Raw genomic sequence first — 12,307 nt, forward strand, 5'->3', positions numbered from 1 at the left:
TCCCCCTTTATAGCAAAGTGCAACCATGTCATTAAAGTGACCTGTCCACACAGGATTTTAAAGAAGAAGAGCCTTTCCTTATTTCTATCAATGGAAGATAAATTAACCATCACTTCCACAAGAGACAGGACAAACTTGGTCCTTTTCTGAAAGCATCTTTCTCATAATTAGTAATTCATAGAAAGAAATAAAAGTATTAAAATCATCCTGCTGTTATTCAATAAGTGAGGTAAGTTTCCCATTCAGATAAAATCTGTCATTTTCCCTTGCCTAAAATAACAACTCTGACTTTATTTCTGTTCTGGTTGGTATTAAATGACTTGCACGACTCAACAGGGATTTACCCAAATCTTGCCTAAAAACTACAGTGAAAAGTGAATAACCCTCATAGCCATGTTCCTGTCCGGATAAGTTGTTCTGTTTTATTGTAGGAAGGACTGCAACTTCCACTACTAATTAGTAATATAAATATTTATTTTAAATAAGTAACATTAGCCACTTAGGAAAAAAAAAAAGGCACTTATTTTACCATTTAAAGTCAAGCAAATTCTAAAACACAAATTAAGTTAAACTGAAAATTAAGTTAATGTGAAGCTTAAGCTAATGCCAGACTGACTTCTAATGCAGAATTATAGGAAACATTAAAGAAGTTTGGCTTGGCAACAAAACCAAGCAAACCCTCAATCTTGGGTTTTCTTATAATTTGAAAGGAACAGGGTGGGGGGGAAACAGTATTTGGGATAACCTGCCTTTGAATGGTAACTTTCTGATAGAATATAAAAAAGGACATCATCAAGACTCTGGAAAATAAAACAGAGTAGCCATTTGAGGAGCTGGGATTTAGAGATGTTGTCTCTTTCCAAGGAATTGCCTGCTGTCCTGTAGAAATCTGTATTGTAAAACACAAAGCAGGTATGCTGGAGGAAAAGTAGAGCGAAGAAAATGAGAACACAAATTGGAAGGGAAAAAGCATAAAGTATCAATACATGTACTGCCAGTATCACCTTCTGAAACAAAAATGCAGAATTTCTTTTTAAGCCTCAAAGATACAAGTAATCACTTACATATTTACACTTTGGTTAAAAGGCTAGAATGCAGAATGAGTATAATGTGAATTTTAAATTAAGGATACTTTACCAAGGGCGAAGGAGAATCCTCTATAGGCACAATTAACAGAATTGCTTTAATACACTTAAAACTTTTAACCTTTGTGGTCTTTGAAGTGAAGAGTGGAACTGCATCTATGTCAGGTTTGTACAGAAGGGCCGTATTGCCCTGAAAAGTTTGATAGGGCTGTAAACTAATGAAATAAATTATCTTAATTTGGTTAGATCTATTTTCATTAACTGTATTACCCACAGAGGGAATGAGGACAAATTTTAATTTTACTAATGTGTTTCACTCCTGCATTACTCTGACACGCTGTAATTGTGGCTCCCGCTCGGTATCGCTGGCTCTGCTGTCACGGGGCCCGTCCCCCGGCTCGCCCCCGCAGACAGGGCTGCACGAGCCCCCGGGACCCCGCGGGCTTCACCGCCTCGAGTTGGGCGGCACCGCACCAGCCCACACCGCCTGCCCACCGGGGCTTCTGAGGACACGGCATGGGAGCAGCAACAAGCACATTATGAAAATAGCGAGAGCGTTTCTGTTATAAACAACTCGTTGGGATATATTACGTACGCCTGGACTAGAAAGTAAACACATGAGAGGATAAACCTCTTTCACAGCATGAAGAAAGAACACAAGTTCATAAAAAAAGAAAAGGAAGACGTGTGACATCCTTTAGAAGAAATGGTCTTCCAGGCCCAGCAGCAGATTTTCAGATGTCCTTATCTGACCTGCTACCATGGACAGATAGCAGTCAAAAAAGCCAGAGATAATAATATTCTGAAAAAGTCTGATGAGGAGCGGCTGAGGAACTGGGGCTGTTCAGCCTGGAGAAAAGGAGCTGAGGGGAGACCTTATCGCTGTCGGCAGCTGCCTGAAAGGAGGTTGTAGCATGGAGGGGGCTGGTCTCTTCTCCCAAGTGATCAGTGACAGGACAAGAGGAAATGGCCTCAAGTTGTGCCAGGGGAGGTTTAGATTGGATATTAGGGAAAAATTCTTCACAGGAAGGGTTGTTGGGTGTTGGAACAGGCTGCCCAGGGAAGTGGTGGAGTCACCATCCCTGGAGGGGTTTACAGAATCACAGAATGGTTCAGGTTGGAAGGGACCTCTGGAGATCATCTCGTCCAACCCACCAGCAGGTTCACCTAGAGCAGATTAGATGAGGTTCTTAGGGACATTGTTTAGTGCCAGAGTTAGGTTATGGTTGGACTCGATGATCCTGAGGGTCTCTTCCAACTGAAATTATTCTATGATTCTATGAATATATTTAGAAAATAGTCAGAAAACTAACAGCAATAAATTATTTAAAGCTTCTCACAGCATCTCCATGTAATCTCAAAGAACATTACTGACAATAGATTTATTACCATTAGCTACCATAAAAACAGGATTATTTAAATAGTTCAGTCCAGAAAGGCAGAAAACAGCAGTGCACGGTTACTATCAACTCTGAAAATGCCCTTCGTGTGTGCCACCTCTCTTCAGAAAGTGTCTGTAGAACAGAGAAGATCTCCTAACAAATGGTAGCAGAGAGCAAGCTGTAAACATCCCACTCTGCTGGGTGCTTGTCAGGCTGCACCTGGAATGCCATGTCTAGTTCAGCTCCTCACAGCTCATGAAAGGCATGGACAGGCTGGAGAGGGTCCAAAGGAGGGCCCCAAAGATGATCAGAGGGCTGGAGAACCTGCCCTATGATGAAAGACTGCAGGAGTTAGGTCTTCTCTTGCTCATTCAGTGCCAGGCTCAGGGTGCACCTCATCACAGTATTCCAGCATTTAAAGGGCAGGAGACTCTCTCTTCACAAGAGGCCACCTGGAGAAGACACGGGGTTACAAGTTGCACCAGGATATAAGATATATTTCTTGATATAAGAAATATTTTTACTTTTTTCAGTGGGAACAATCATTCACTGAAACAACTTCCCCAGCGGCATGGTAGAGTCCCGATCACTGAAAGTTTTCAAGATGGCATTGGACAGGGTGCTGGATAATCTCATCTAGGCTCCTTTTCCCACAAAAGGTTAGACCAGAGGACCCTTCAAGGTCCCTTCCAACCTGGGCTGTTCTACAATTCTTTAAATTTCAGCCCAGTCCATATGCATATTTATGTGCATGTACACATATATCTAAAAGAGTGAGAGTGTGAGTATATACATCTGAATGCGATGCATGTCTTTTTGTATTACACTTAAAATCTGTGAGGTTTTTAGTAAAATTGCCTTTTCTATTATTTTTACATCACCTCTCCGACACGTAGAGCTACATTCTGCCACTGAATTCATATCTACACAGCAGCACATAACTGAAAGTCGACTGTAGCCCCCAAACTGTCACACCTATTTAATACACAGTATGAAATGACAGATTATTTTTCAAAGGAGAACAAGATAGATGCCAGCATGAAACACTGTTTATAAAAGCACCACCACTACAGCTGTCCCCAAGCAATAAAGCTGTTTGTTCCAACCTCCTACTTCATGTAAACTGAAACCCGCAGCACTGAAAAACAACTTCAAATTCATTCATGATTCCAAGACAAATAATAAGAAGAATTTCTTTTCAAAATATACAATTAAGGTCATGTTCACAAACGTCCATTTTGCATAACAGTGCAGAGACTTCTGAATTCCGTGTTAATATTTTCTTTAAACTAAAACATACTGTAGTTTGAAATTTGATTCTGTCTCTGCACACAGCGACGCATTCAGCATAAATATAAGCCTTTCTCTTTCAAGCTGCTTTTTGCTGTTTCTGTGGTTGTACACACACACATTTAAATAATATTTAATAAATGTGTATTAGTGTATACAAATCTCAGCTTTATACAGAAGAATACAGAGATTCTTCTGAACTCAGGAGACATGACAACCCTCTTGAGGGGTACGAATTAAGAATCTACATAATAATCAGAAATTTATCAAGTTAGAACCTAGAAGTCAAATGGCATTTCAATATGGAAATAAAGTTTAGATTTAGAAATCTTGATCTGAAGCTGGTCAGGTTCGAAGACAGATTTAAACCTAAAAAAGACCTGTGATTCTGATTCTCGCTATAGATGGATATAAAAATTTTAACCTTAAAGAGTAGAAATTTTAAATACAGAAATAGAGAACTTATATCCCCATCATAAGAGCTTGTTTGACCCTCTCGTTCCACTTTCTAAGCATTCTGGCATGTAATACAGAACCAGTTCCAGAAAGTTTCCCACACCAAGATGTTTCTGCGAGAACTGGGCACCTCAGCACTCGATGCAGACCTACACTCCATACTTTTATGTAGATACTTATATTATATGAACTTAAGTACAGGTTTATAATTTTTGAGCTCACTACACACGGTATTTTTTCTAAGGTAGTAAATACCACACAGGGAGAACACTGAAACACCGAACACAGAGTTGAAGGAGTTAACATCTTGCAACACACAGAATTAAAGGGAGCAGTAGCATCAGCAGCCAAGATAAAATATTCTTGGGCCAAATCAAGCTTTTCATCTTCTTCATACTACAAAAGCACGAAGAAACAGTTGCTGTAGCACTCAGGGTGTTGACAACCACATCAGGTGGAAGCCAGTGCGATCACATGGCAAAGAACCCATCTCAAGTAGTGAAAAAAAGCTGAATTTGCAAGCAGATATGGGACTGGGAAGTCTTTGAATTCTTGCGGGGCCACCATGAGGTCTTCTGATCAGCTCTGACTAACAAAAACATTTAATGAATCCTCTACCAACACACTGGTTGCTGTGCTACCTGCCCACACTTATAGCTATGGCCTATTAGTTAACATAAGTCAGGTGCCAAGTTATCATAGCATCACAGAATGGTTGGGGTTGGAAGGGACTTCTGGAGATCATCCAGTCCAACCCACCTGCTAAAGCAGGTTCACCAGAGCAGATCACACAGGAATGTGTCCAGGAGGGTCTTAAATGCCTCCAGAGAAGGAGACTCCCCAGCCTCTCTGGGCAGCCTGGTTCAGTGCTCTGGCATTCTCAGAGTAAAAAAGTTTCTCCCCATGTTTAGATGGAATCTTCTGTGCTTCAGTCTGTGTGCACTGTCCCTCATCCTGTCACTGGGCACCACTGAAAAGAGTCTGTTTCCAGCCTCTTGACACCAGCCATGTCCTATAGCTCTGTGTGCAGAAACAGGCAAACCGTGCAAGCCACGGTCTTGTTCACTACCTGGTAACGCTTTTTTTCCTCCCATGACCAACCTCAGAGTCCTCTCTGGTTCACAAACCCTGAATAGCTTCCTGGCTACATCCACACACCTCCGGCCTTTTAGTCCACTGAAGACCCCCAAAAAAGACAGAGGCCTCTGCAACAGGCCTACAGCTTTGAACTCATGCATATCTGTCTTTGTGACAGAAATTCTTTCTAAGGAATATGACAAGCTTTAAAATGATCTGTGTATTTTATAATGTATATGCAGCTGTGGTTCTATGTTCATTAAGGTTCTTATCAGAAGAGGCAAATTATAATGTGTGTGTACTCAGAAAGAGAGCAAAGCAACGACTCTGTCTTGGCATTATAGAGAGTAACAGACAAGCGGTTCAAAATTATTCCTCCAGCTGAAGCCTAACTAATCCTTTTTCCATATCTTAGGGCACAACTCCTTACTAATGACAATTCTTACTGCAGCTTCAGCCTCTACATGTGAGGAGTTTGAGATAAGAAGAGCTCCCACTCCCCAAGTCTCTCCATCTCCAGTCCATGAAACACAGACATTGTAGACCTTCCCCTTGTAGTTACAGCCATAACAAAACCTAGAAATTAAAGCCAAACTACCTGTCAGACAAAGAGAAACGCAAAAGAGGCACACTAGTGAAAATACAAATATTTATATACATCAGCCATACCGCTATGAAACATTCAGAACTAAACAAAATAAATGAGCTGCATTTCTATCTTACACTCTTACGTTGAGACCTAAAATAAAAGCAGAGTTTTCGTTGTTAAACGAAAAATTTGACAACACAGATAAGCTGGAGTATGAGAATCCCCAGGAAATTAGTGTTTTAAATTCACCAGCCTACCTCTGGGGCTTCAATTATTTTTTTTTCAACTGGCAGCACTGAAACACACTAATTTATAGCATCCAAATGTTTCAAGAGAATATATTCAATCATATTAAAAGCAGGCCTTATTCTGCTGAAAATACAAGCTGAAGGCAGGTATTCTATAGCTGGAGATATAACACACATCTGATCTCATCGAAAAAGGAACCACAGAAATTGTACCAGATTATTATGGACAGATGTCATGAACAAGAATAACTTATGGGAAGGGTTCCGTACACCACATTTCTGCTCAAAAAGGCAGCAGTAATAACCGACATCTTTTCCCGCTTCAGAATATATTTGAGTTGCTTTAATCTTGGGTTCTTGCTACATACTGAAAAGCTACTGGGATTATAGGAATCAGACCTGTTCTTCAGTAATAACCATGCAATTTTACTCCATCTCCTACCTCACTTTCATGCACTGACAAAAATACATATACACAGATATATACCAAATACAAATATATATGTATATAGATTTACATATAGTTTTAATTGATCCAGCCTCATTGTATTTGCAAATCTGATCAACCGCTACATAATTAAGCAGGGCTGCTGTAGGATTTCCCTCTCCTGCTGCTCTCACATCCCTTCCCGGCGCACAGCGCAGCCGGGCGCTCTTAATCCTTCTGCAAAACTGGCCTCGCCAGCCAAGCAAGGAATATACTATTTCAGTTCAAGGTGCCTTGATTGCCTCTATGATTCCAGTTCCAGTGTTTGACTAATAAAACTAAAATGACCACCCAAGAGAAGCTTTCTGTGTACTTAAATGTAAGGAATTGGGGAAAAGTTTAACTCCTTCACACGTCTGCTTTCATGTTTCCCTGGTATGAAACAAACAGCATGAGTCCCGATTTGATCAGGGCCTGAGCAGGTCTTGAGGTGGACTGAGGAAAAAAAGATTTCTCGAATAAAAGTGACATTACCACATACATGAATAAATTTCACAGCATATAAGATTTTTCAACTATTCCTCAAAGTTCAGTTGCTGTGAGGGAAAAGAAAGTGCTGTGGAGGGCAAAGTGAAGAACTAAAACCCAACATTTTATTTTTTTACAATATTTCAGAATTAAATTAAAGACTGCAATATTTTTTTTCCTAATACTTGACAATCTGTAGGAGATAATTAATGAAAAAAATTATTGTAAAAGTAAAAAATACCATCTTTAACTTTCTAACTGTGTTCTAAAACTCTATTCGGGTTTTTTGTTTTTGTTTTTGTTTTTTTCTCTATTATGATGAAATGATTCTTTGGTACAAACAGTTTCACATAACTTTGTGGGCTTGAGAAATACCAAAACTTCCTGAGAAATACACGGATCATTTTCCCTGTGGACACCCAGAGGGCTGTGGCACTACCTGGGAACAGTCCTTAAGTAGATATAGCTAACCAGCATATACAACTAGAACACCTTAAAGGAACTCAGAAAGCAGAATTAATCTTTTCCATTTCTTTGATGTATCACTCTAATTTAGCAGAGTCCTAGTAAAGCACAAGAGATAGGAGCAAAAGCAATTACTTCCAGGAATTTTAACAGGCTTCATGCATGCCTCTATTTTTAACTGCTAAAACCTAGACATGTTTACAGAACCATTTCTTTAACAAGTACTCGAACACATCTAATTCTCTGCCTTTATTAGTCCCTACTACAGTAGCTTACAATGATTTCCTAGAAACAAGGTCTCTTGCAGTTTCACCTGCAGAATGGGCTGTGATGCTGCAGAACTACATTCAGTCTGCTCCACAGTTCTGCTTATGGGAAATGAGGTGTTGTCCACACCAAAATAATTGCCCTTCCTTGGCACATCACACCTTCGCTCCTCAACGCGCAATTCCAGTGAATGTGCACGTATGTAAGAAGCTGACAAAGATCATCCCAGAAAGCTTTTTCACCTCACATTCAAAAGGAAGAGATGAGGCAAACTTTGAGAGATATAACTCAATCCAAGCCAGAAGAGCCTCCACCCCACAACAAGCCTCTGGACTCTTCAAGATGAATCCAGCTCCTCTAAAGAGCTATAAAGGCAGGTTGGACCAGGACTATCGTTACCGCTGGTATCTGTGATGGGTTCTGCCCTAGAGGTTTCCTGGCCCTGGCATTGTGTCTGCTGCTCTGGCCACACGTCTGGGCAGGGTGCGCCTACCACCCCAGCCCTCCACAGCTCCACCCAGCACACACCAACAGGGCTGGAAGCTGCTCAATTAATTGATTATGCCAGACGTCAACCTCATTGCTTGAGTCTCTTCTTCACAGAAGTGAAAGGCTTGACCAGCAGGAAACAAAAAGCCCACAGGGGATAACAAAAGAAATATTAGAGTTTAAAACCCCAAAAAGAGTGGAAGAATCTCTGGCTGCTCCATCCCCTGCCAGGCCCTTCCTTCCCTCTCCCTGCAGAGCTGTGCTGCATCCCACCCTCACTACAGGTTTTCTTCTCCTGCCCATAGCCTGTTAAGCAGGTTTCAGTCTAATTAATTATCCTGCTAATATGAAAACACAAAAGGACCCTGGTCTTCGAGGTACCTGCAGATTCATTAACACATTTAAAGAACAAACCGTCTCTCAAAGAACACCCCTGCAAACAAAACCAAAAAGAAGAAAACTTGCTCAGAAGAAACATGATATTTGCAATTTCAGACTTCAAGCAGCTACTAATAACTCAGATAAGAAATACACTTCCAGACTACCGCTAGTGCCCAATTATTTACCTAATTGGTGAATAAATTGAACTAGTTAAGCTTTTCAGAGACCAAAATCAGCAAAAAAACTTAATATAAACATCATATATTAAAATACTAATGCATCCAACATTTTATAAGATGATCACTATTAAGATTCCTAATCCAACTTCTGCTGAGACAACAGTTTCATTAACTGCCACGGTGAAAATCTAACGACGCATGCAAATATGCCTTGAAAACATCAAACAAGCAGAACAGTCACAGGAGATGCCTTCGAATCTGGGCACCAACTTCCCATCTCAACACAGGCAGATACAGAGACAGCAGCTCAACTCATCTGCACGAACTTTGCATCTTATAAGAGAAAAATAGTAATGGAACTACCACTATCATTAAACATGCAGAGCAAAATATCCAAGGACTAAAGATAGAGGCTTTTTGTAAAACATGGATTTTTAAACAAATCTGTAGCTAATTACAAGATACAAAATTAGTTAACAGCTTACATTTGAGTTTTTTAGGATTCTCTACTCTGTGATATTACTTAAGCTCCTTTTTAACTAAGAATGTGTTAAATAAATAATATTTGGAATATCCTAAGATGTGGGAATGTTGGACTTCAAATATCAGTATAGGATTTGTAGGTGAAGGAGACCTGTCCCAGGACACCATCCAGTAGCTGGACCCTAAACCTCCCCCTTCGTCACAAGGCACAGTGTAAGAAGCTTGGGCTGCATCAAACGACAAATTTCCTGTTGAAGCTCCTCTGTATAAAGCAAATTCTGGTTTAATGTCTTATTGCTGTTAAATACAAAATGTATACATTCATGTTTGATGCAAAACCTCGATGTTTTCATGTCACATTGTATAATAATCAGAGTAATAATCCCACATACATACTATCCTATATATGGGCTTCCTGTTATATTTCCAGTCTCCATAGTAAAGACACATTTTCATCGTACACCTCTTGGAAAATTTCAGACGCACACAAATACATAAAGTGACTGCTCGGTAATTTTAATTTCAGACCTTTGAACATCTATGACTACCAGTTTATTAATAAAAAACCCAAGTTGGAATTACTTAGTGTCTCAAAAAAGCCCAAGATCAAAAGCAGTATATATGTACACAAAATAAATATAACACTGCCTTAAAATGTATAAATCATGTATTTTGTAATGTTAAGAATAACAAGCATTTAAAAGTGCAATGCCAAAATGGACCCACATTTGGCTATTCTGTGGAAATATTATTAGCTTTCAATGGCATAATCTTTATTAAAATAATATTCTCTAATTATAATAACCCTGTTGTTATCAATTGTGAAGATCATCAGTACTCCATATACTTTATGAATCCGCTTATGACTCAAAAACGAAATAACTTGCAGCTGTCCATTTCAGTCTTAATGCAGGGGTTTTTTTTGAAGCAGAAGGAATCCCATACAAATTTAGTCAGCATACTCCTGGTGCTTTTATCATGCTTAGAGAGTCAATATCACATAAGAATACACTTCTTCATAATAGCTTGGAGCATCATAAAGATTAGATTGATAAAGTAATATATATATACACATATATATTACCTGGTCTTGCCTCTCCAGCCACTTGTCCACCATGGGATGACTGGCACTTAACGATGAACGAGCATTGTCTCTCTGAAACTGGTTAGACCAGCTACTAGTATCTCGTGGTAGGCTTCTGTAGTTTTCATCTTTCTAGTTTAAAAGAAACAAAAAAGTGTCTTATAAAAAACAACCAGTCCTTGCACATTAACAATGCAGCTGGTTATTAAACGAATACAAAAGGAAGTCTGACAGAGGAGAACGCAGGTCCAGCTGGACCCAAGGACAACACGATTGCCCGGCATTCCATGCCCAAGCACCCCTTCCTTAATGCCGGTGAAGCCCACGCAAAGCCTTTGGTGGGTCTGTAGCTCCTGCACCCCCTGTGCTTCACCACATCTCTTTTCCAGCCTCAAACTTCCAGTGCACAGACTTCCCAAGCACGTACCCAGCAAGGCTCTCAGAGCACCATGCTCCTTAGTTTCACTCTCGCCAAAAGCAAAGGTACCATATCGCAGCCCATGCAGTGACAGCTAAGGCCACTGCAGAATTTCCCCAAATCTCTGTATGTAATCAATTTTACAATCAAAGCTCTCTCTTTTCTCCAGGTACTGTCCTTTAGACCAAAATAGCATGCTATACAGTTCAAAACTTGAATTTATTATTCCACATAGCAATGCTTTGCTGGGTTTGCCTGAAGGTATATAAATACAGTCACATTTGTAAAACAGCAGCAGATGGAGATGGTGCTGATGAAGATACATTTATCCCATTGAGACTGATACAGAAAAGATTTTTTTCTTTTTAATTGATGAGTTTGTCTTCACATCTTTCCTACGAGCTGCACAAATTCTTCAGCCTCTAAAGATGATCAGTCCTTACCCAGTGTGATCACTAAAAGCCAAGAAAAACACAAAGGCAGATCCTTAATGATGAGAGTTACTCTTAGCCCAAAGTCAATCAATTACTGATAACTTACATAGGTTAGTTCCCTCCAACTGAAATAATATATGGAACTGAAATTCTGCTTAGCTTTTCAAAAGAGGACTATAAATATACTGTAAGTATCCTTCCTTCAGGAGCAGAGTATTTTTTCCAGTCAATGCCTGCCTAACCTTGTGCCAAATCAGATAATTTAGAGAGCATCTGTTTTGCTTATAGTCATTTATTAGGAAATAAAATAGGATTGTAGTCCTGCATATTTTGCAATACTACTGCTTTTAGGAATCTCAAAAATCTAAAAGAAATAAAATAAACCCACCAGTGCATATTCATAGCTAAAGCTATTTTTTTTATATTTCTAGCACACAGCAAATTTTTGACCCTTTCTTCAATCAATCTTTCATCTCATCAGCATGAGTATTTCCTTTCCCTATTTACTGTATTGATATGTCTTTGGCTTGACACAGTATTAGCCTAATATTCTAAAATATGCACTGTAGCATCAATTCCCTTACAATTGACCGTCACAACTTCATTTCTTGTAAATGTATGACAGCTTTGCTAGGAAATTCAGGTCTCTGTATAACTGTGATATGTGGCACCATTTTCAAAAGCTTCAAGAGCAGTCTTTTCCCAGATATATTAAACTCAAGCTTTCTTAAGCAATGAAAACTTATTTTCTTCAAAGAGACTTTGTAATAAAAAATAAGTCTTCCACTTTAAGACATTAAAGCTTGAATTCAACTAGCACAAGATAACCTTGTAAAAATATGTCTGCACAATTAACTAAATGAACAAATTACCATCATAAATTAGTTTACCCTGCCACCAATGACTAAGATCTCTTGTCTTTCAGAAACTAAAAAAACCCTAGTTTTCCAGTGTGGTTAACCACACAGTAAACTACAAACTTGCTCAGTCTCTTGCTTAGAAGGGGACAGTGGAAGTCGGTCACT

The 12,307-nt window shown here is 39.4% G+C and overlaps 1 protein-coding gene across 12 annotated transcripts in view; it reads right to left on the reverse strand.

Annotated features, from left to right (window-relative positions):
* PARD3 (par-3 family cell polarity regulator) overlaps nt 1-12,307 on the reverse strand; it is a 459,106-nt gene that overhangs the window by 250,263 nt on the left and 196,536 nt on the right. For 8 of the 12 annotated variants that reach the window (XM_065830910.2, XM_065830901.2, XM_065830903.2 and 5 more), the window contains exon 5: nt 10,431-10,562. The exons of the other annotated variants lie outside the window; for them this stretch is intronic. In XM_065830910.2, the coding sequence (XP_065686982.1) occupies nt 10,431-10,562 (132 nt within the window). The remainder of the gene's footprint in view (nt 1-10,430; nt 10,563-12,307) is intronic. 12 annotated transcript variants of the gene reach the window in all.

Source organism: Patagioenas fasciata, chromosome 2, assembly GCF_037038585.1.
Source record: "Patagioenas fasciata isolate bPatFas1 chromosome 2, bPatFas1.hap1, whole genome shotgun sequence".
Lineage (NCBI taxonomy): Eukaryota > Metazoa > Chordata > Aves > Columbiformes > Columbidae > Patagioenas > Patagioenas fasciata.